Below are 25,617 nucleotides of genomic sequence, written 5' to 3'. Positions count from 1 at the left end.
TGATATCATAATGCATGTGCAAGTTCGAACCTGCAATACAAATTGTATCAAAACAGTTAATAAACATTACGATTATGTAGTAGTTATTGCTGTTGTATTATATAATAATCGGTTTATTTTAATAATTTCATTTGAAATTGTAGATACCGGCTAATTTAAATATACGCATAATTTACGTAAAGCACTCCTTTCCGCTATCAAACAAACATCCCGGTCAATGAAATTCCACTTCGAGCACTAAAGCTATTGTGCTAACAATTGAACAGCCAAAATATGGAAATGTATCCCTAAGCATCTCCCTGTCTGTTTGCTAACCCTACGCCGCCATTACTGAACAATTTTCTTCGATAAATTCTACAAGCAATTGTGTGAACTCTACTATTACTAATAATAATTATGTATAATTGCTGTGGAAGACCTCGCAGCAATACACCCCAAAGTTGAGAGCTGTGTTATTGATAAAGTAAACCTTCGTAACGGATTATAAAATCTTGCCCTAGATTCAGTTTAAAGCACTAAAAAATCATATACCACGGTACAAACTTTTCTTTGAGTTGTCACAACATGAACGAACGGCCTTTTTATATCTGCAAGAAGAGGGTTTTGCTCGAGCACCAGATAGCTTGCAATGACGAACAACGCTCGAACATACAAAACGAACGACATAACGCTCGAAGCCCAGAAGTACACTCACCTCACTTAGTACTTCGGCAGCTTGTTTCTTTATACAGCATATTTGCAGAAGAAACAATTCAACCTACAAGTGTACCAATATACGCTGTATAAAACACAACTTACAATACTAACTTCGTTGTCGTTACAGTCAACGAAGTTTGTAAAAAGGTGTGTTTTATACAGCGTATATTGATACGATTGAAGGTTGAATTGTATCCACATACCTCAAGGTACCTTCTGCAAATATGCTGTACAAAGAAACAAACTGGCGGAGTACTAAGTGAGATGATTGTGGGCTGAAACTATCAAGCCCGATATTTTACATATGTGTGTCTACGATTTGTCACATTAAAATGTCATTCCATTGTATAGCTCGACCGTGGGGGACTCGAACAAGTATAAGCGAGGGAAGTGGTCCCGTACTCTAATGTACATGAACTACTGTTGTTCTGGCCACAGAAACAAAAAAATAGTGTTCTTTGAGTTTGGTTTCATCAAGTTATTTTTTAAAGAAATGTAAACTTACTCGTTTCCGCAACTTCTCTTTGAGCAGAGGTTTGAAGAGTTGAACAAATCTTGTCACGTATGAAGGCGACTCCACAATATGCACTTCCTTCACCCTCCTGGGATACGCACCCTGGAATGTAACGCAGTGATATTTAGTTAGAGAAATTGTAGTATGGCAACATTGGCGTCGTCAGAGTTTCGTTCTGTTGGGTTCAGGGGTTGACAAAATATGGTGGTAGCTGCTAAAAATTATCTTTCTGTTCTTCCTTTCTTTATTTTTCATTCTTTCTATCTCCTCTCTCTCTATTTTTATTTCTATCGCAACTCTCTGCAAAGGCCAAAAATACCGGAAGTCACGAAACCAAAATGGTTGCCATTTTTAAAAGTTAAGTCAAGTTTAAGAAAACTAATTCCTGTCTTGAACTACCCTTACATAAAAGTTACATCAACAAAAATATGAACATTTTTAAAAATGGTCAAGCAACCAATTATTATTATTATTTTGTTATGTGTTTACCTTCTTATTGTATCCCTGTCTCATCGGGAAGCGCTTTTTCTCTTGACTATTATTTTGCTCTATAGATGAGATCATACGACGAACCTGAGAACTACTTTAGTTTTATTTATGGCCTCTTCATACACACAGGATAATCGGGACTAAACCTACAGTTTGAAGTTGAAACGGAGCCACTGTGTAATGTGCCTCCATCGGGAATCGAACCATAGACCTTTTGTTACAAGCTAATAGCGTTACAACTACGACATCGGGGAGGCTATGAAAAGTACTATTGATTCTAAGGGTTCAACTTTTAATACGAATAATAAAAACTAAAAAAATAGCAACCTTTAAATTGTAAAGCTGTTACTTCTTACCATATATTTGTTACAGTAGGGCTCTTGACACTCTTCGCATTTTTGAAATCTTTGCCGCATCCTGTACTTCCTACCCTATTCCTTGGTGGTAGTAGTAGTACAGTGTGTTTCAAAAGTCGCACAACCCAAACTTTGATCGCCTGTAACATGAAACAGCAAGAGAGATTTCTGCATTATAATGCCTCATTTATTGAGATATGGGTCTCCCCGTTGGCGTAGTGGTAACGTCGTCGCCTTGTAATCAAAGGGTCCCTGGTTAGATACCTCGTTTTGGCACATTGCACAGTGGTTCGGACTTTAAACTGTAGGTCCAGTCCAGTCTCTGTGCATAAAGTTGACTTAAAACAATAATTCAAATTCAGACAAATATACTGAGATATTTTTCAAAACTTAACATAGTTTGCTTCATACAGATAATTATAAACTTAATAAATGGTGGAAGTCAGCGTTAATATTTTTCCACAATTACACTTTCGAGTGAGAAAAATATGTAAGAAATTATCGAATTATACACAATTGGAGGTAGCTCATTGGCTTCATGCAACCTTAACCACACTAAACTCACCTGAACGCATGCCAGAAATTTTTTGATGTGCGTCATGGAGAGTTTTCCTATGTGGCCAAGCTTAACTCCCTTCATGTAGAAGATGACGATATCTCCCGCTCGTTTACCCTCCGTGAGCAGAGACACGTCTATGCTGGTGAATAAGTGTTTAGCTGCAACGTCGAAGTCAAAATCCTTAACGTCACATTCCTTTAGGCCAGCCACCGTTACTTGATACCCCTCGGGGGTGAGTTCGGGCAGGGGTCCTGCAAATCTATAATAAAAGGGTGGGAAATTTATCAGTGTTTCCATATCATTTCTTCTCAGTAGTACCCTTCCCCCAGAACTTAATGGCAAAGAATTATTGATTATTGAATAAACTGACCAATGAATATAACGTGCTAGAATTAATTCTTTCTCTGTGTGTAATCAGCGTAATTTACAGCTAAAATATTTGACGCACTTAGTTGATATTTATCAATTAAAACTTACAGTTCTAGACGTCGTCTTCCTAGAGTGACTGCCTCATTTTGAGCCTTTTTACTCTTTCAACAACTGACTATAAATATTTAAGTTATTGTTTTTTTGCTTAATTCTTAGATCTCAAGGGTAGGCGATCGCTCCGTCTTACATCTTACATCTCAACGGTGAGCGAACGCTTCATTTTACACCTCGACGGTGGGCGATCGCTTCATTTTACACCTCGATGGTGGGTGATCACTTCATTTTACACCTCGACGGGGAGCAATTGTTTCATTTCACGCCACGACGGTGGGTGATCGCTTCATTATACACCTCGACGGTAGGTGATTGCTTCATTTTGCACCTCGACGGTGGGTGATCACTTCATTTTACACCTCGATGGGGAGCAATTGTTTCATTTCAAGCCTCGACGGTGGGTGATCGCTTCATTTTACACCTCGGCGGTGGGTGATCACTTCATTTTACACCTAGATGGTGAGCAATTGTTTCATTTTACTCCTCGACGGTGGGTGATCGCTTCATTTTACACCTCGACGGTAGGTGATCGCTTCATTTTACACCACGACGGTGGGCGATTGCTTCATTTTACACCTCGACGGTGGGCGATTGCTTCATTTTACACCTCGACGGTGGGCGATTGCTTCATTTACACCTCGACGGTGGGGGTTGCTTCATTTTACACCTCTGCGGTGGGTGATCGTTCATTTTACACCACGACGGTGGGTGATCGTTGCAACGATACTTCACACTGAATATATATTCTACGCGAAGTATGAGCAGACTTTAACACAATTTTAAAATTAAATTGTAAGTCCTCAGCGCTCAACTGGTTTTCATAATGTTATTATACTTACATTGCAAGAATTAAACAACTCAACTCAACTTCCAAAATATTATTTCACTTTATAACATTTGATATAAACTCATTTTCGATTTCTGACACAAGACATTTTAAGTCAATCTTCTTACATATAACAAAAACGAATCGAAATCAACAACTTAAAACAAATATCGACAATGATACAGCGTTCTTAATCTCAATAGTTCCCTGTTAATTTTATAAATTTGTACGCAATAGAAATCAAGTAAATAGTAGTTATTTGTGAATGTAGAAGACAGTCACATAGTAAGTGATTGCTTCATTTTACACCTCTGCGGTGGGTGATCGTTCATTTTACACCTCTGCGGTGGGTGATCGTTCATTTTACACCACGACGATGGGTGATCGTTCATTTTACACCACGACGGTGGGCGATCCCTTCATTTTTACACCTCGAAAGTTGGCAATATCTATTTACTCTTTTTAATAATAGGAATTTTCATGGTGGTATCGTTTGGATTCTGTGTGAATAGCGTGTTGAATTGTTTGTTTTTCTAGTTTGAGATTTAATTAATTGAAGTTTGATTTGAGAATAATAGTTCTAGAGTTACAAGATTAAATCTCTCTATACATTTTACATTTGATATGTGAAAGAGAAAAGCGAAATAAAAACGCTTGTGATTTCCCAAGATGGCTCAGGATGTGAAGATTAATGAGGAAAATTTAATGCAAGCTATCCAGAGTGATATGAATGTGATTGTGCCTGAACAGTTAGCGGAAATGGAAGTTAGTGATAAGACTTCTTGCAAAAGAGGTCGATCTAATGAAGAATGCACGGAACCTGAAGTGGAGAAAAACCCAAAAAATCCGAAAGTAAGTGCAAGGACAAAGGTTGGTGTTGCTAAATATAGAAATGAAGCATATGATATGTCTTTATATTATGAGGGACATCAAGGCCCATATATCGTGTTGGTGGACAGTACATTACCTGGATCTCAGAGCTTGAATACGGTGAAATTAGGTTATAATTTATGTAAGGAGAAGGTTGATGTTGAATTCGTTAAACAAAGTGGTTTGAAGCAGGCAAAATTGACATTTCGCACAGCATATGATGCAAATAAATTTGCTAAAAATGAATTTATCAAGGAAAAATACCATTTAGAAGCCAGAATTCCTAAAGGTCTTTTAGTGAGAGAAGGATTAATATATGGTGTACCTACCGACATCCCAGTAGACGAGATAATCGAAGACATTAGAGCTGAAGTTCCAATAATAGATGTAATAAGGATGAAGAAAACTTTTTTCAATGAAGAGGGGGAAGTAAGGCAAGAACCTACTAAACTAATTAGTGTAACATTTCAATCTCAACAGTTACCAAAAGAAGTGAAGTTGTGGAGACAAATATTTGAAGTGAAGCCAAAAGTAAGATCTGTGATTTTATGCAAGAAATGTTTCCGTTTCTCACACACACAAACACAGTGTAAATCCTCTCCCGTGTGTTATAGATGCGGTCAAGCGGAACATGGAATCTGCAATGCCAGTCCTAAATGTATTAATTGCAAAGGAAACCACTTATCTACCGATAAGTCTTGTGTAAGATGGGAGCAAGAGAGAGAAATACAAAGGCTGATTGCTTATAACAACATCTCCTATCAAGATGCAAGGAAACAAGTACTTTTTGGAATTGATCCACGAAATGAACAGCGAACATATGCGACCTCTGCTAAAGACTTTCCTAAATTGCTAGAGATAAGAAAGGAATCAATAAACAAGGAAAGCCCTTGCACATCAGAAAGTCCTACTACGATCAGATTAAATTCTGTTACAGATTGGGAAAATAGAAGAAATGACACATATCTGAGTAACCTCTGTTGGAAGAAAGTGCCACCAGAATCTGATCGGTCTTATGAAAGTTTTAAAAAACAACACGGGGAAAATTTTAGACTGCATTCTGCTTCACAATTGAGGAAAACAATTAAACCTGTTTTGATAAAGGACAAAAATAAACACAAGGATCCACAAATTGCGTCAACATCATCAGCAGTGGCTAATACAAGTGAACCTGTGAGCACGACGTGTTCCTCTAAGGAACAGGATAGAAAATCAGATTCGATTGGACGCCGGACAACAGCGGAGAGTCCTTCTCAGAAAGAATCGCTAGTAAATCTGCTACATCTAATAGCTGAACTTACCACAACAATTTCAGTGAGTGATGATTTATTATATATTAGGAAAATAATCTTAAAATGTAACGAAATTTCTGTACAAATTTTAAAACTAATTCAAGACTTACAAGATTTCGGGGACACCCCTTAATTTAAAACAACAATGTGTTTCCAGCAAAGAAAATACTTGCCATTAATAATACAATGGAATTTAAGATCCTTCTCTGCAAGGAAACTTCAATTAATTAAATTAATAGATGAGTGTCACCCGTTAATAATTTGCGTTAGTGAGGTATGGGGTTTAAAATCAGAAAATATTCATATTGCTCACTATCATAGTATATTAAATGATTATAATGTGGGAAATAAGGGTGTGGGAATTTTTGTTCATGAAAGTGTACCATTTCAACAAATTCAGTTTAATTCAACACATGACTTATTTTCCAAATATAATGTAGAAGTGGTCGGTATAAAAATTCAGTTAAACAACTTACTTTATAATATTATTAGCTTGTATGTTCCATCTCATTATACTTCGCAACAAATACAGAGCTCTCATCTAAATTCTCTTATATCTGGCTTTCAACATCCCTTTATCATAACAGGAGATTTTAATTGTCATAATACATTGTGGGGTGATCATAGAATTGATACTTTGGGAAAGACAGTTGAAGATTGGATGGATAATAATAACTTGACAGTTATAAATGATGGATCTCCAACACATGTTCCACCAAATGGAAATAATATGTCCTCTATTGATCTAACTTTAATATCTGATAATCAGTGTTTTGATTTTGTGTGGGAAATAGACTTTGATTTACGAACTAGTGATCATTTTCCATGTTTCATCACGCTAACATTATCTCAAAAATTTCCAAAATTAATAAAACAAAAAACAATTCGTAAGTGGAGCGTAAAGATGGCAGATTGGATGAAATATAATTCAGTTTTAGACTTAAAATTTTCAGCTAAAGAATATCAAAACCAATATACTGTACAATATGAAAAATTTGTGGATATAATAACTCAAGTTATGGATTATGCCTGTCCCCGACTAAAACCGCAATATGATCGAAATTTTCCTAAAATAGATTGGTGGAATGAAGAATGTTTTCAAGCAAAAAGGAAGCGAATACAAGCATTGAAACAATTTGTAAGTGCTCCTTCACCTGCAACTTTGATAAATTTGAAACGAACTACTGCAAAATCTAGAAAAGTATATATAAAGGCTAAGAGATTTTCATGGCAAAAATATTGCGAAGAAATAAACCCTAACACAAAATTAGACGTCATATGGCGCAAGTTCAGATCACTTAGAAAAGCACATGTAAGTCGGACTTTACCTTTGTCCACTGAATGGAAAACCGATTTTATTAATAAAGTCATTCCTACACCCTTTACATCAGCCTGCGAACCTCCTAATATATTCTACACGTTCTCATCTACATCAAAATACTCAAAGGGGTTCACATCCTCTATCACTGTAAATGAAATTCATGAAATTCTTCAAGGGTCTAAAGATTCTGCTCCTGGCATTGATGGAATTACGTATTCTATGGTACGAAATCTTCCACAGAATGCACTAAGCATGTTATGTAAAATTTTCAATCAAATATTCCTATCGGGTAAAATTCCCGTTGCATGGACCTCTCAAATTATTATACCAATTCTAAAACCAGGGAAAAACCCTTCGTTGGGTCAGTCATATCGCCCAATAGCTCTAAGTTCCGTACTGGCAAAAATTTTCGAGAAGCTTTTATTAAAAAGATTAGAGTGGTTTATGGAAGGTCAAAAGGTATTTTCTCCCAGACAAATGGGATTTCGTAAAGGTTATGGAACCCAGGATGCATTAGTAACATTATCTTCTCATATTTATAGCGTTATCAAAAGAAACCAATCAGTACTTTCAGCCTTTATTGATATTAAAAGTGCATATGACAACGTAGATATTACTGTTCTATTGAGACAACTACAATTACTAAAAGTGCCACATTGTATACTCATAATGACATGGAAATTGTTATCTAAAAGACAACTTTATTTTCATTTTGGTTCAGAAATGGTAGGTCCAATATATATTGGACAAGGACTACCACAGGGAAGTCCTCTTAGCCCATTATTATTTAATGTGTATTTATCAGATATTAAAACAATAATAGATTCCCCATTTCAGTTTCTACAATATGCTGATGATGTATGTATATATTTAGACTCTAACAATCACTTAAAAGATTTTTCTATGTTTGAATATAAATTAATAGAATTTAACGAATGGTTAAAGCAGAAAAAATTATCAATATCTTTAGAAAAGTCCAAAATAGTAGTATTTAAGCATAAGGGTCTTCAAAATATTTTCAACATTATTCCTAGGAGATTACAAATTCCAATTGTTTCACAAGTAAAATATCTAGGTGTATACTTTGATGCTTCATTATCATGGCAGTATCAAATAAATATGATGAAAAATAGATCCGATAAAATATTTCATTTATTTAAAGCTATGGCGAATACCAAATGGGGAGCACATCCTACCAGCATGCTTATGTTTTATAAGAATTATTATCGAGCAGTATTAGATTATGGATTAATGGTCTTGTGTAATCTTCCAGTAACAAAACTTTCTCCACTAGAAGTTCAGCAACGAAAAATTCTAAAAAGATGTTTGGGATTAATGAACAGTACTCCTAATGTAGTGGTATATATGGAGTCAGTAGAATGTTCGGTTTCTGTGAGGATAAAGTTAATCGCTATAAAAATGTTATTTAAAATTCAACATTCACCATGGCATCCTTTCAATGATGTTTTATTAAATCTTTTAGAGCTGCATGATTCAGGAATAACCAATGATAAATCAGCTACGCTTTGGGTACAACTATTTAGTAAATATCATCATGAATGTAGTCAAGTACTCATAGCAAGAACATTGCCAGTGTACTCGTTAGAATTTCCCACACAACCAATTCAAAAAATATATTTCCCGAAATATAATCATACAGCTGAGTTTAGAGAATCTTGGGAAGGCTTTTATCACATATATACAGATGGGTCTAAAACTGAAAGTGGAGTAGGAGCAGCTCTTTATGATACTGAAAGAAATATATCAAAAATGTTTAGGTTACCAGTGGAGGCATCCATATTTACAGCAGAAATATATGCGGTATATCAAGCTTTGATTTATATTGGTACAGTTCCTGAACAGAAATTTCTAATACTAGTTGATTCCCAAAGTGTTTTACAAGCAATACAATCTAGTTATAAAAACTTATTTAAAATATCACCATATGTCATCAATTGTATTCGTGCAACTAATAGCTTAATAAGCAATGGAAAAGTAATTCATTATGTGTGGGTAAAATCACACATTAATATTTACGGAAATGAACAAGCAGACAGATATGCAAAACAAGCTGCTCAATTGAATGAAACAATCCAGTTACCATTGCATTACACAGATCTTTTGCCGAGGGTTAAGAAGAAAATTTTTGAAGAATGGAACTTATGGTGTAATAATTCATTACAAAATGTTGGTGAAAGTTATCGTCCTTATGTTGATTACACTAGGAAAAAACCTTGGTTTTATAATTGTAAAGGTTCAAGAAATGCAATTGTTTTAATAAATAGACTAAGAAGTGGTCACGCGAGAACATATCATCATTTATTTAAAATACACATTTTGAAATCTCCTAATTGTGACTGTGGTGATTTAAGGGGTGATGCTCATCATATTATTTTGGAATGTCCAATTCACTCAGAGAAAAGAAATACCTTATATAAAACTTTGTCAAAAATTAATGTTCCTTTTCCCATTAATTTGACTTCAATGTTGTATGCAACAGATGTTAGAATTGGATATGTTATACTTGCTTTTTTGAGAAAAGCTGATATAAAATTATAATATATTTTTGTTACTGAATGAGATAATGTAGTTATATAAAATTGTATTTAAGAGAGTTTATGAACTTTGTGTGTAAAATTTATAAAAATGTATCTTATGTACTTATAATGTATGCTGGGCATAAACAGCCACCAGTAAGCTGTAAGTCCAATAAATCATAGTTGAGTTGAGTTTTTAATAATAGATGTCTTGGAACAGCTGCACCCCTTAATCTTTCCATGTTTAGATATCAATACCTGACCCAGTCAGACACACGACCAGTACACAAGGAAATATTTTTAGCTTTGTTCATTAGTATCCTAAAAAGATGCATTTTTTTTATTTTCAAGAGACATATTTTGTTGTCGCGTTACCAATCACTGAAAATCGAAATAGGATGACCAAATACAAGGGTTATGCGTATTTTTGAACTTTAACACTGAAACATTATTCACACATCTGAATTAAATTTTAAACTGCATTTCGTTTAACTTTATATTTTGAATGCGAATAATCTTATAGTGTTAAACACTATTGATTCCGCCTAAACTAAAAACCTTTTGCTGCTCTTGTTAAATCTAGTACTTGAATCTCATTATTGAGGTTTACAAATTTCATTTTCATTCACCTAATTACAATGTTCAGGTCTGTAGTTTATCTCTAAATATTAACTTTGCAATAAAAAAAATATTCGCAATTGTACACGATGGACTTGAAAGATTTGATAAATAAATTTAATTCCAACATACTCGATAGCCCTCATGCGTTTGAAATCATCATTGAGTGGATCTCTGTTGCTGAAGAATTCCGGAATGGCTGCGCGAAGACTGTAGTAAGTGTCCAGCTTTTTCTTGGTCCTCTCTACGCTGTACTTGCATCCTCTGAAGAAGTTGAGAAGGAATTTGTCATCTGAAACAGAAAATGTAGAAACATTCAGGATAATTACTCTAAGTGATCTGAAAATGTGTGCCTTCATATAGTGAAACGACAATTTTTATTTAAGGGAAAAAACTGGTAATGTTGAAATTTATTTTCAAGATTTGCTATAAATGAACGATGGCAGTCCAGTATCTGCTAACATAGAGTTAATTCTCATAGTGACAAGAGTTGATTCCTCTTCCCTTGTGAACGGTTAAGCACACGCAGGATTGAAAATTTCACCTGGTCATAATATTGCTGGTCCAGTGTGTAACGAATTGCATAATTGTCTTTAATTTCATTGACAAGAATTGAACTGATTGTGTATCTTAGAACTAGCTTGCCTATTTCTGATCATAACCAAGTATCCTGGTTGAAGTTCAATGTAATTAACCTTTCTAGTTTTAAATTGCCTAGTTCTGTTTTCCGCTAGAAACTGTTTGCTTTTCCATGACAAAGGTTTAATTTGTTCTGACCAACCGATTTCTTCAAATATTGAGTCTTTCATAACCGTCCATACTGAAGGTATCAATACCTCAGTTTGTAAAATTGTATTTGACTATTGTTATTAACTTTTATTTAAATGGTTTTGTATGTTCATTTAATCTTGAATGGTGTGTGCATTATTAATACGCAGCTTACTTCTCTACATACTGCTGATGGCATGTAATATTAACGCTGACAATGATTAGGTTACAGAGTAGCCATAAGCTGAACCTCCCCCGCTTAATAACTATTATTTATATTTTATGCACCAATTTTATGTGAGAAAACTTCACCTTTGTATTATAGTAATTACTTTAATTTAAAATATTAATTTAATATTATGATGTAATCTTGGCACATTGATGCATAAAATTGGAGTGGGATACTTAAACACTAATATGAATCAATGTTTTGAACGACTTTTAATTATTACAAATTTCAAGAATCTTCTAAAAATGGAATCGTCTCAGCCCTGGTATTAATATTAGACCAATTTTGGAATAGCGTTGCCTTGTAACCAAGGGATCCTTGGATCGATTCCCGATGAAGGCACGTAGTGGTTAGGAGGATTCCACTTTAAACTTTAGCTTCAGTTCTTATTCCACCAATTAAGTGCGGATAAACAACTATAGTGTTTTATACGTTTCGTAATTTATCCAAGATCAATTGTGAGTGTCCCCCTACAGCGTAGAGGTTAACATTGTTGCCTCGTAAACAATGGATCCTAAGGTTTGACTCTCGGTTCACGTACTGTGCACTTCAAACAGCTTACATAAGCATAAAGTGGGATTGAAGAGACAAACTGTACTAAACGAGTGATTGGTTGTAACGCCTATTAACTTGATGACACGTGTTCCTAATCACAGAATGAAACATCTTCAAAACCTCGTAACTCTTGAAGTATCAACAATAACTTGTAATTTTGTAGTATCGTGCTACGTATAGTAGGTGTGACAAAAAATATTGATCGAAAGTTGTGGTTTGTAGGTCACATTCCGAGGAAACGAAAGCCCTGTCCACTATCCTAAATCTGTCAAACTTTGGTTATTTTGTACACATGCAAATTCTACAAGCCGTGCACTTAGAAAGAAATGTAGATCTTTCTGAAAGTTGAAAGCAAACGTATGATAATGATTGCATGGTTAACGATAATATGTTCAACAAAAAGTTGCCTGACAGGCTCTTTTAAGACAATCATTGCGGAATGTTAATCACGATAAGCATGCGTTCCTCAATTGATCTCTGAACAAATTAGGAATAAGGCAGTTTGTTTATCGGATATTTTACACTCTAACCACTTTTACCGCACCTCCAAATAAACGTACACAAATTACTGAGACTGGATGATCGAAATTAGCGCGTATAATTATGTTGCAATCAGTTGTAGGGTTAACAGTTACATCAGCACTGAATTATTACGTGCAGTAATTTTATGCGTTAGTAAAAGTCATTGTACGATTGAAATAGTAGTTGCATTTTTGAGTCTGTGTGAATGCCAACAAATGCTGTTGTAAAGGTATGATGTGATTAGATTGGACTATGTGGGTTGTTTATGTTGCCATAAAGCTAATCAACGCTGTCGTAGGAAAGACTCGCATGATCTTTTGGTGTTTCTTCGTCATTACAACTTTATAAAATTGTCCAATAGTAACAGTATTAAGCCTTGCTTATATGTTTAATAAAACACTCAATGCTGACAAGGCAGAACTTATTGTACAAAAACACACTATAAACGTGACGTTTCAACCTTATAGCGAGTTCTTCCTCAGACTCTGAACCATGTTAAAAAATATTTTAGTCTGTTTGAGTTGTGAATCCGTGAAGTCCTTACCTATTTCTGATGGCAGATGGGGTTGTTTTTCCAACCAGTCTTTAATGTGTCTGACATCTCGCTGTACCGCCTGGGTGTCTTCGTTGAAATTTTTCAACCAATCGTTGTCCTTATCGTTTTCTGCAATCACTGGGCTCTTCTCCATTTTTCAGTTCTTCCGCAGAATGTCTCCCTCACTGAAACACAAAATATTCGACATTAAATTGAGTAATATTTCAGTGATAGTAGCCAGGGCCGGATTAAGGTGGGTGCTATTGATGCTGGAGCATTAGGCCCATTCCTGAAATAGGCCCAGATGAAAACAGACGAGAATTTTCCGAAAGCTGAACAGTTTTCTTTTGCTATATTTAACTGAAAATAGATTTTAGAATGAAATTTGGAGCCTCAATTTCGGACGCCTAGACACAGCGTTACTTATTATACAGTTACTATTATTCTTTGCGCTGTGACGTAACTATAACGTCGTTGTGTTTATTGTTCACCGAAGATTTCAAGCATTAGGCCCAATTTCGTCTCAATCCGGCCCTGAGTAGCCGCGGTAGCTCAGTCGTTAGGGCGTCTGATGTGAGGGACCCGGGTTCGATCCCCGGCCGGTGAGAACCGGGATTTTTTTTTTCACCTGTTCAAGCGGCTCCGGCGCCCACCCAGGGTCGTATTAAGTGGGTACCTGGAGGAAACCGGGGGGTAAAGGCGGCCAGGGGCGTGGTGCTGATCACATTACCCCCAACTTCGGCCGTGATCAAGAAAGTGTGGGGCCTTAACTCCACACCCCTTATACGCCTTAATGGCGTAGTGAAAAGCACAGGGAAGCACTTTTTTTTTACTTTAATATCTCAGTGGTTAATGAAACCGCATTTTAAAATTTTGTCACAGCACTGAATAATATTTTCACCCATCTCTTACAATCGCCAAGTAGTGGGGGTAATCGTAGCTTAGCATTGACTGCTGTATGTTTCGACACCTGCAGAAACAAACTTTTGTAATGCTGAACGCCTGTAAACTGTGATACCCCAACAGTATTTTCCAAAATCTGCCGTTTGAAACGTGTTGTTCATTCACAAGGAGAAGCTACAGCTCTGGAAATTGAGTTTGGGACGTGACTTACTGTAGTGGTAGGGTACCCTATATGTATTGATATGCCAAGGTTCTAGCGCGCACAAGTGCCAGTCCTTTCCTAGAAAAAGCTCTTTAAAGTTTTGAAGCGAAGTTTCTGGCTCTTAAGTATTTTCCCCAGAAAATAATTAAAGTATTTATTGGAATCGAACCAAGAACCTTCGGCACGTGCAACTGATACGCTACTATCGGGTTACTTGGCAGTCGGATATCGAAACTTTGAACCTTTACGGAAAGGGCTGGCTAGTGCGCACTAGTACCTTCGCATATCAGTACCTGGAGCTTGACATGTCCTTCCCGGACGTATGAACAGACTGTTGAAGTACACCATCCCGCCTGATAGATATGAATCTTGGATGGAAGGGACAAGATTAATGGAAGTGCATGAGAGAAATATTGTGCTGTTACTGTGATTTCTTTTGGTGAGTTTCGTTATGATGTACAACTTTGGTTCTTTTTAAATTGCATAATCAAGATAAATAGATTCTGAATTCATATGTTAAAACGTAAGTTCTGTGGTTTTTTTGTCTATTTACTGCAAATCTTAATGTTTTCCCGTGCCCTGGGAGGTATCACGCGTATACCAATATATAGTCTCATGTTGCTCATTCTCAATTTGTATTGAGATAAATATATTCTTATGACTATTCATAATATCATATGGTTCACTCTGGCACGACCGTGTCAAGCTCCTCGCAACCACCTGGAAATATAACCTTTCGCTCGAGTTTCCACTGCGATTGAAATCTTGGTGAGCGATCAAACAATGTAACCGAGGAGCGCGTTGCTTCCTGCCTCCAAATTTGGAGGTTGACGAACAGGCACCACGATCAATTCAGTGTGCGAAGCCATTTTTATTATCAAATATATTGAAGTGGAAATATTCTGATGAATTTGAATTTTCTGTGTCCGAAATGGAAAATGCAGTGAAAATCAGCACTTACCCATATTAATTTAATGATATTGGCCCGGCGAAACTAAAAGATTCCATTAGATTCAGTAGGTGTCAACTAATTTAATCCAAATTTTATATTTGTAAACAAGCGTATACATAATCGAACTAATATTCTCCATGATTTCGCCTAATTTATATATTAATAAATCTCAAGGGATACATATTTATTAATGCATAAAGTTTAAATAAAGTAGAAAGATGTTTACGAGTAAGATTGTTGGGATCGGAGCATCGACTTTTATGAAACGAAATTACCGGGCTGCGGATTCACTGGGGTTGAGTATTCTGCCACTACACGAAGTGCCGTCCTCAATTTCCCAACTCCTAACCTCTCCTTATCAGAACAATGTGGTTTGAGCTTCTCCTGTGGAGTTGTCGCTTTATAATCACGGCTACCCGGGTTTGATACCCGCTGTATGCACATAGTGGTTCGGATACAACTTTAAACTGTAGGTCCAGTCTCGATTAGCTTATTTTTGCATAAAGCAAATGTGGATTAGCACTCGTCGTAAGAATGTCAGCCGGAAATCTTCATATTGAAGGCAGTTAGCGAGATAACACATTCCTTTCTACTACAACCCGGCCATCCTGAACAAGGTACCATATTTACAAGCTCTTATTGTCAAATAGTAGCCCAAATATTCCTCTAAAACACCTATGGGTTTCGTTCTCTAAGATCCAAAACTGCACTCTTGACTGATTTTTAAAAATTTCATGCAACGTACAAAAGGCGGGAATCTCCATTAACCTCGATATACTCTCAGAATTGACAAGTTAACATTTTAAGCTCTCGTGTAATAGTGCTCCAACGTTGAAATTCAATATACCTAGGTAATATTACTCGCAAAGACGTATTATTACACGATTCGAAACGGCAAATGCATAATTTACCTTGAATTAACTTCAGGCAGTGTTTCTGCAGATCTGTAGCAGACACTTCAATTTCTTCAGTACACAAGTTTCACGTCCAACTGGTTTCGAACCGGAACAATAGAGTGCGCTGGTGTTCTTTCTGCCACGGAGAAAGGCGCTGGAGTGACTGCCCTATCTTGAGCGCGCGGACATCTTATGTGGAAGTGGAGTAAGATGTTTTGTTGGGGTAGGCCTTGGAAAGGCATTTCTTTATCTGCATAACTTGTTATTTGTGTGACGTAACTCGAACATATTGGAGGTTTTGTTGCGATTACGAGCTGCTAATAACCGCCTCTGGGAAAATTGTTCGTGTAGAATATGTGCGTGTTTTGTAACATCAACTATTTTAAGTATTTTAATGAAAGAATTTGAAAAAAAAAGTTGATCTGACATTTTTGACATTAACAAGTTAAACAATTATAAAATGTCATGGACAGGTAGGTCTATTGTAAACAAATTAATTCCATAAATAACTCTAACATGTAACCCTTAATAGCCTCCCACATTGCTTTCGACAATAACAGGTATATTGTCATAGTGTTGTAATATTTTTTTCCCTCTTACTCTCAATCAGATCCTGACAAAATCTGAGATTATCACTCATGAATCGCAAATAAAGCAATGTTCATTTTTAGGGAAAATTATGTGTCAGATTGTACAGGGTGGCTCAATAAGTCACTTACCACCCCCAGTACAAGGCCACTGCAGCGCGCAACATGGAAATGGTGATGACCAATCGTTATCAGGCCAAGGGGGAACCACATTGACGCCACCCACACGGTCGGCGGCCATCTTGATGTCCGCCATCTTGAATTCAACTTCAGACTTTTAAATGGGAAGGGGGTCGTGCGACATATCAAAATGGGCTAGAATTTCACGAGAAATGCAATGGTGAAGGTTTTTGCGACGTATCTTTAACCAGTAAAAAGTTATGACTGAATTCTTGTACCAATTTGCTCCTTTTCGAGGTGTTAGAAAAATGCCTTAAAATTTGTTTAGCGCTTCGGTAATGCATCGAGATCAAAGTGACGTCTATGGAGAGGCGTTCGCATGCCATTGCACATTATTTTAATCGGATACATCCATGAAGAGCTGTGCATTATGAATGGTTGTCGCGAACAATTTACAGTGTGACGCTTCCATTGAATTAAAAGTCCTTCACAGTGACAAGGCTAATGTTTATGTTCACGCATTAACGCAATTAAAAACAATAATAATTTCCAAATTGATTTATTTTGTTATTTACGTGGAGTATGACTACTTTTCGTGGGCCCCAAATATTTTAATTTGGTAAATTAGCCTAAAAACGGGTCAGCTTCTATTGCATTTTTAGCTGAAATATCTGACATTTTCGAATCGTGTGCGGACTAGGCTTTATACGTATGTGTTCCCCTCTAAAACAACTGATATAATCTTTAAAGCAAGTTACACGTAAATAATTGACAATGCATGCTGTCTGGACAAGACCCTGGCCTGATTGTATAGAAGTGTCATGGTTAGTATACCGTAATCAGGCAATAATCCTTTGTCTCTTTACAAGTTACATACAAGTTTATTTGTTGTTATGGAACCATTTGTATTGGCACCTTTTGATTAATATCTTCCTTTCCCAATAAAGGGACACTATTATTGCTTGTACAAGAAGTGAAAGTTTGCACCAGAATCGGGGAAATGAATTTGAAATTGCAGGATACAAGGCTGTTTTCCCCCAATATGAAAACAAATGTTTTCAGAACTGACTGATTACGTCACGTTCTTATGGGTACGATGTGATATCAGATTCCGTTCGTCCATATTGTTGTTTCTTGTGAAATACTCGTTTGGGAGATAAAGGGATGTAGTGAAAGTCTTTTTTACAAAAAGGAACAAAAAAGGAAGAGCTGTAGAAAGTTGTAAGTTGTACCACAGGTTCTTTCCGGAATTGCTCCTGGCACGCGGAAACAGGCTCGTGGAGGTTGCTGGATCAGCGTGAAACATGTGTAGTACGCCTTATGACGTAATTGATTTCGTTGTGGAAGATCAGGTCTTGGCAAACTGCTGCATGTGCATTACAGATGAAAGAAAGAGACTCTCTACAACTGCTTCTCGGACAAAGTTTTAATCTTCCCACCATTATTCATTTTGGGAAATGGTGACAGTGTTTCAACCAGTGTTGTTAAAGGTCCAGAAACTCATAAATTCTAATAGGTTCTATTGGGTTCCGCTGCAGGACCGGAACCTTTTTTCTCGCATAATTTAAATTCGGTCCAATTTGCGTTTTGTTTAATTGAAAAATAGGTTCCTGGATCGTATTTAAATTGATCCGGAAAAAGAATCCTGGACCGTATTTAAATTGAGACGAAAAAGAATCCTGGACCGTATTTAAATTGATCCGGAAAAAGAGTTCCTGGACCGAAATGAAATACTTTACAGATAAAAATGTTCTTTACGGTCCAGAACCGATTTACTCTAGCTGATTTTCTCTCCTGGACCGGAATTGAATTTATTTAAAATTCATGGACCTTAAACAACCCTGGTTTCAACACATGTTTTTAGCATTTTTTTAAAAATCCGGGCTCATACACTGTTTCTGAGGAAGTTTGAGTCCTGTGCAGGTCCCTTTACAACATTGCACTTTTAATCTCTATCAAGAAGGGCTTTACACACCCTTTTTTAACTTTTACGGTAAGGGTTTTAGAGAAGGTGGATTGATTTAACTCAGGTGATTTTTTTTTTAAAAAAATCACTGATGTACATCGCTTTAAAGATATAATTTACAGAATAATGTACATAAGGATTTTGTGGATGTCAGAATTTCTTTTGGTGAAAGTACATTAATCTCGTAATCATTTAATAGTGTTTATTAGGCTCTAAGAAAGGACAGAAAAGAAAATATATGTACTGATGGGGTGAAGCTCATAGGAAAGGAAATGTATTATTTAAACTGTAAACACACTTAAATTTATCTTGATTTAAAATTCAATAATGTTTATAGGCAAAAATAGAAAACATTTTGTGTAGAATAATATACAAAATACTAATCGTATTAAACCGTAAATAGTATCATTATCACTAAACTGTATAAATAAACATGATAGCTGATATTTTGCAAAGTATAATTTTTAAAGATTTCCAAAATTCATCTACAAAGACTATAAAAAATATTTTAAGTTACAATTATATAGTACATACAGAATGTTTTATTTTCACTAGAATAAAAGTTACTGAAATTATTATAATTTCATTAAGACATTCAACAAACATTTCCATAGTAGGTCCATAATACAGTATCAGAAACATAAAAATATATATTTAAATAATATTTCTTATTTGCTTTAGCCTAATCAAACTGTTCAAATGTTATTAAAGAAACATATTTTTGGTGCCAAAAGCATACAAGCAATTTTAAGCGTGCTCTTAAAAAAATTAAAAAATCAATTTAAAAAAATATATATATTTATCCACCCTGGTTTTAGATAAGAGGATTTATTCTCATACACTTTGAAGGGTGAAAAATGGCCGTATGCACCAAATACATTAATTTCGAAAACAATTTATATAATGTCAGTCTTTGTTTTTGATTAGATTCCTATATAATTAAAAATACTATATAATTATAAATGCTATGTTATATGTAAAATATAATTATATTTACATGTAAATATTAAAATTATATACCTATTTGGTGATATCGTGTATCATAGCCTACCAATGATGACGTTGCATTTAAACAGAGTATGAACAGGCCTTGTTATAAGAAGGCATTGGCCCGGGACGAACTGCTAAGAGTGCCACAGACTGGGCAAGCTACACCACATCCAGCTTTAGTACAACATATTCGCAGTGAATCTCAACATATTACCTTTGTGATTAAAAGTATTAATGAATGGGAATTTAATAAATAAGTGGTTTCTCGTTAGTTTTTTTTACGGAATTGTTTAAACAATTATTTGTTTCCTGTTACATAGTGCATTACACAATGTGTTTTGGTAATTTTGAGCAATTGATAACAAAAAAGCGTAATAATGGGAAACATGTTTCAAGTTGAAATATTATACTCTGTATCCTGGCCTGTTCACAGCTAACAATTTTTCCTTCCGTCGAAAGTAGTAGAACCAGGTAAAAGTGTAATAAAACATTTCTTCGTGTCTGATTTCTTAAATACGTAAGCGAGTCCGGTTAAGTTGCAACAATAATGAGACTTCCACATTTACTGAACTGTTTTTTCTCAGGTTTTCAGGCAAATGCTGGGAAGATTCTGACGTCCCTATGACGTCTAGGTAACGCTATCGCCTTGAAATTAAGATATCCTGAGTTTGAACCATTGTGGAGGCACAATGGTTCGGGTCCCACTTCAAACTGCATGTCCAGTTGCTATTAGTCTGTGCATAAAGTGAACAAAGTTGGGAAGAGGCCTTTTGAAAGAAGGCAACGGATATTATTTGCTTTACATCTCTTCGGTGTCGAATATGGATGGATCACAAGCAGATTACCGACCTATTCTGAAATATGCGAATGATTTCTGTACTTAGCTATCACCCACTTAGCTCATGGAAGATTACTAGTTTAATCTGTACATTGGAGGCGAACACTATTCACTCTTTCAGTGATTGAAAATTTATTAATTTTAAGACATTTGGGGGAGGGGCATTTCCCCTTAACCCCTATAGAAACGGGCGCCGGGAAAGAGGGATGGAACTAGCCAGTCGACCCAGCTGAAAAGTTGTATCGTTCATTTCAAAGGAGAAAAGCTGACCTCCGTGGCGGAGTGGTTAGCACAGAGCGCTACGACACCAGGTTGCACGGGTTCGAATCCCGGCCTGGGCATGGCTGTATTTTCTGAGTGTTCCTTAATCAATTTCCTCATATCCTCATTCTTCCTCATCTTCGCGATTAGCCAAAAGTGGTAGAAAAGCGAAGTAAAATAAACCAAATCAACCAGTCAAATTAGAAAAGAAAGAAATCGTTATTTTTATAGCCGATAACATTTCACTTAACGCCTATTATTTCATCAGAATAACCTAAGCGAAAAATGCAATGCATCAGAAAATAGTGTAAAATACAGGGACGACTACAGAATTTCACTTAATCCAAAAAATAAATTGTTCAACGACCATTTTCGAAATTCCAAAATTTAGATGGTGTGATTTTTATGACTAAAAGTTCCCCTTAATTTTAAAATATTTTTCTTGACTGCCGTGTGTAAAAGTTAATAAAAATGTACATAGAATATACATTATTAAGTGTATTTTTTTATTTTATATTTTTTTTGTATTTGAGAAATCCTGAATACTGAATACAGAAATCCTGAATACATTTCATATCAGGATATATACAGAGAGAAAAATGGAAATTAACAAATGAGAAGCACGCACACATATGTAACAAGAATAAAAAATAAAAACAATAACTAGGAAGTAATAAATATTAATTTCTCTTCAGCTCCTTGATGCACGCATTTCTGAAAGCCTGCTTAGATGGAAGCCTGGAGGATCAATTAGTGTATTGTACCTTGTTTGTAGCCTATAGAGGAATGACCTTTGTTCTAGGGATAGCCTTGAGGCTTTTGTGTAAAAGAAGTTGTTGCATTTGCTGTTGGTACGTGGGATCCGGATGTGAAGATGTGGCAAGAGTTCGTTAGTGAAAAGTTGTCCATTCATGATTTTGAAAATAAATGTTAGATCTGAAACTTGACGGCGAAGGGAAGGATCGTGAATTTGAAGAGTGGATAGAATTTCATGTTTGGAAAAGTTTGCAAGGGCTGGACATCTACGTTTGTTTGACTATTCTGATGAAGAAATTTACCACTTTGTTTGTTCTGTTTATATTGCTATCATAGGTCATTGACCAAATACATGAACCATATTCAAGAATAGGTACAACGCACGTTGTAAAGTAAGTTTTGAGGACAGAAACATGTGTGATATCTGTAAATTAGCCCAAGGGTTTTCATGGCTCTGGAAGTTATGTAATCTATATGGTGGCTGAAAGTGAGTTTACTGTCGAAAATTACTTCTAAGATCTTTGTGCTGTTGTACGAACGGGATGATTTTGTTGCATAATCTATAGGATGGTGCTGTAAAATTGGATTTAAGGGTAAACCACATAAAAACAGATTTCTCAGGATCTATTTTCAGATTCCAGTCTTGGCACCAGCGTTCAAATTGTGCGAGATTGTCTTGCATGGAACATGTGTCTTGAACTGAAGCGATGTTTCTAAATAACTTACAGTCATCAGCATACAATAATATTGAGCATTCGGGAGAAATATATTCATGAATATCGTCCATGAAAAGAGTGAAACACAAGGGCCCTAGAGAACTTCCTTGAGGCACACGGGAAACTTCAGGGAGCCATGGCGAAGAGCAACCAGATATGATAACCTTTTGCTTTCTATTGTGCAAGTAAGATGAGAGTAATTTAAGAAGGGGTCCGTGAATGTTGAATCTGTTTGAAAGTTTATGGATGAGTTGTGTATGAGGGACAGAGTCAAAGGCTTTAGAAAAATCTAAGTAAACGACATCCATGTCTTGCTTGGCACTCAGGCAGTTAACCGCGTTGGTGAGCAAACAAACAAGGTTTGTGTCACAGGAAGAAAACCGTGTTGGGTGGGAGAGAGGAACGGAGTAGCATGCGCAAGGATACGATTGGAAATTATTTTTTCGGCTAGCACTGCAAGTGCAGGAAGTAAGGAAATCGGACGATAAGAGGTAACGTGAGTTTTGTTTCCGTGTTTGAGTATAGGAACTATATTGCTTACTTCCATGCAAGAGGAAACACACCATCGGAAAAAAAACATTTGTTAAAGATTATGCTGATTGGTTTGGATAGAATATTGGCAAATCGTTGTAGAAATTTCAGTATATTACCTGTATTAAATGTAAAAAATAGACAGTTGTCCTTGATATTCATTCGCCTGGTGTATTGAGTCTAGATGAGTTTTCTCTAAGATATTACAACGAAAATATAATAAATTGCCAATGAAATAAGTTATTAGTTACAAGGACATTTGACTCCCTTGTATACATTTATGGTGGATCCATCACCACGGGTTTTATTCTCTACTTTGAAAGTTGACCCATTTGTTCAAATTTACACTTCTGTTAAGTTCGCGTAACTAGGTGGCTGTTAGAATTTGCGTTGTTGCCAAATCGGTGCATCAATATATTTTTATAAAAGTCATGGACGAAAATGGCCAATTAAACTTTGGGAGCGAAGATATACGTTTGGACTTGGCAACACTGCACAATGAACGTTACCACTGGGCTTGTTAAAGGTCCAGGAACCTAAAGTTTTATTGGGTCCTATTGAGTTCTGCAACAGGACCGGAATCTTTTATTTTTCGCACAATTTAAACTCGGTTCAAGTTGCGTATTGTTTCATTTCAATACGGAACTTGGACCGGATTTAAATTCATCCGGAAAGAAAGGTTCCTGTACCGTATTAAAATTCATCCGGAAAATAGGATCGTGGACCGTATTTAAATTGATCCGGCAAAATCTTCATGGACCGTATTTAAATTGATCCGGGGAAAAAGTTCATGGGCAGTATTTAAATTGATCCGGGGAAAAAGTTCATGGGCAGTATTTAAATTGATCCGGGGAAAAAGTTCATGGGCAGTATTTAAATTGATCCGGGGAAAAAGTTCATGGACCGTATTTAAATTGATCCGGGGAAAAAGTTCATGGGCAGTATTTAAATTGATCCGGGGAAAAAGTTCATGGGCAGTATTTAAATTGATCCGGGGAAAAAGTTTATGGGCAGTATTTAAATTGATCCGGGGGAAAAGTTCATGGACCGTATTTAAATTGATCCGGGGAAAATCTTCATGGACCGTATTTAAATTGATCCGGGGAAAAAGTTCATGGACCGTATTTAAATTGATCCGGGGAAAATCTTCATGGACCGTATTTAAATTGATCCGGGGAAAAAGTTCATGGATCGTATTTAAATTGATCCGGGGAAAAAGTTCATGGACCGCATTTAAATTGATCCGGGGAAAAAGTTCATGGGCAGTATTGTAATTGGTTCGGAATAAAAGGTTCCTGGATCGAAGTGAAATCCTTTACAGATAAAAAGGTTCTTTACGGTTCAGAACCCATTTACTCTTACTGATTTTCTCTTCTGGACCGGAATTGAATGCATCTAAAATTGCTGGACCTTTAACAACCTTCGTTGCCACATTGATATTGGTGCCGGAACAAGCGACTCTCTTTTCTTTAAAGAAAATAATCCACATCCGCAGGAGGTGGATAATGCTGTTGCGAAACGTTGAAACGAAAGCGTTCCCATGTCTTTCTTCCGGTAACCCTCCCGTGTCCGAGACACACACGATTTCACCTTCGATTCGGGCTGAAGATTAAGGCGTGTCATCTTCGGAGCGAGTGGACGCAGAATGCTTCTGCTCTTGTCGAGTGGCCTAGAAAGAACATGGCGTGTTTATCTTGGCTTCCTTCCGGCGAGAGAGTCGATGACCACAGTGAAAGGAGCTCGCTTGTTTATGCAGCGTGCAAAGGTTGCGTAGGGTGTCATTAGGAAAATACGCACGTGTTAAAACCAACAAGAGAACTGTGCGTGTGTAGAGAAGTTTCGAGATCACTTAGAAATGAATGAAGCACCATCCCACACAATATGCACAAGACTTGAAAAGTACATGATTTGAAACTTGATATGACCATCTTTGCTGAAACCAACAGTAAACATACTAGGAGAAGCCAAAAAATTGGTTATCTTGATTCATCCACAAATATCGCATGAAAAATTCGCATTTAGAATCAGTGAATGGGTTATTATTATTATTTTGGATTGGCTGCACATAATGGATATTTTGCACCCTTCAAAGTATAGGAGGAAGATCCTCTTATCTAAAACCTTTACCTTAAAACAGGCACGTATCTAGAAATATTATTCGGGGGGAGGGTCCGAACCAAATGTCCCAGAATTAAAATAATAATAATAATAATGTTAAATTATAATTACATTAAATATTAATGTACATTTATTAATATTGTATTCTTTTACATGATAAAATACTTAAAAAGATAGTATAAGAATATGAATGTAACAACCTATATTTAATATGTATTCTGTAGTTTGCGTGAACTTAAGATCGCCAAATTTGTATATAAAAGCAAGGAAATTAATGACAAATAGATAAAGAATTGAATATATTTGAATAATAAAAAGAGAATGTTCCTGAGTAATATTTTATGCACATTTTCATGACTAGTAGTGTGCATAAATCTTCTTTGGTACTGTCCTTCCAAACAGTATGATCGCAATATAATAATCCTTGTCTTCGAAGATCATAGGAAGTTAATAACCATCGATTACACTACAACAAATTATAAAAAGTACATTTTCATTATTTCATTTTAGCACTTGGTAAGTCTTTTCGTGAGGAAGGGGGTTCCGGACCCTTGCCCCCCTTAAATACGTCCTTGCCTTAAAGTGAAAAGGTTACGGACTTTGAAGCACAC

General features: G+C 36.1%; 1 protein-coding gene and 1 long non-coding RNA gene across 4 annotated transcripts in view; one reads left to right on the top strand and one right to left on the bottom strand.

Moving 5' to 3' along the window:
* Positions 1–25,617, top strand: part of LOC145992201 (uncharacterized) — a 223,757-nt gene that overhangs the window by 4,181 nt on the left and 193,959 nt on the right. The window lies entirely within an intron of this gene.
* The window catches only part of LOC145992199 (alpha-tocopherol transfer protein-like), a 52,058-nt gene that overhangs the window by 13,708 nt on the left and 12,733 nt on the right, over positions 1–25,617 (bottom strand). For 2 of the 3 annotated variants that reach the window (XM_083128524.1, XM_083128526.1), the window contains exons 2-5: positions 13,180–13,355; positions 10,694–10,853; positions 2,621–2,873; positions 1,202–1,312 (exon numbers count right to left, since the gene is read on the bottom strand). In XM_083128524.1, coding sequence (XP_082984650.1) covers positions 1,202–1,312; positions 2,621–2,873; positions 10,694–10,853; positions 13,180–13,324 — 669 coding nt within the window. In that variant the 5' untranslated portion in view covers positions 13,325–13,355. Of the gene's footprint in view, positions 1–1,201; positions 1,313–2,620; positions 2,874–10,693; positions 10,854–13,179; positions 13,356–16,138; positions 16,284–25,617 lie in introns of those variants that run through there. The other variant, XM_083128525.1, reaches the window with a different exon arrangement.

This window comes from Lepisma saccharinum, chromosome 9, assembly GCF_977018435.1.
Source record: "Lepisma saccharinum chromosome 9, izLepSacc3.1, whole genome shotgun sequence".
Lineage (NCBI taxonomy): Eukaryota > Metazoa > Arthropoda > Insecta > Zygentoma > Lepismatidae > Lepisma > Lepisma saccharinum.
Note: the sequence above shows the minus strand (reverse complement) of the source record. Positions and strands in the feature narration are given on the sequence as shown.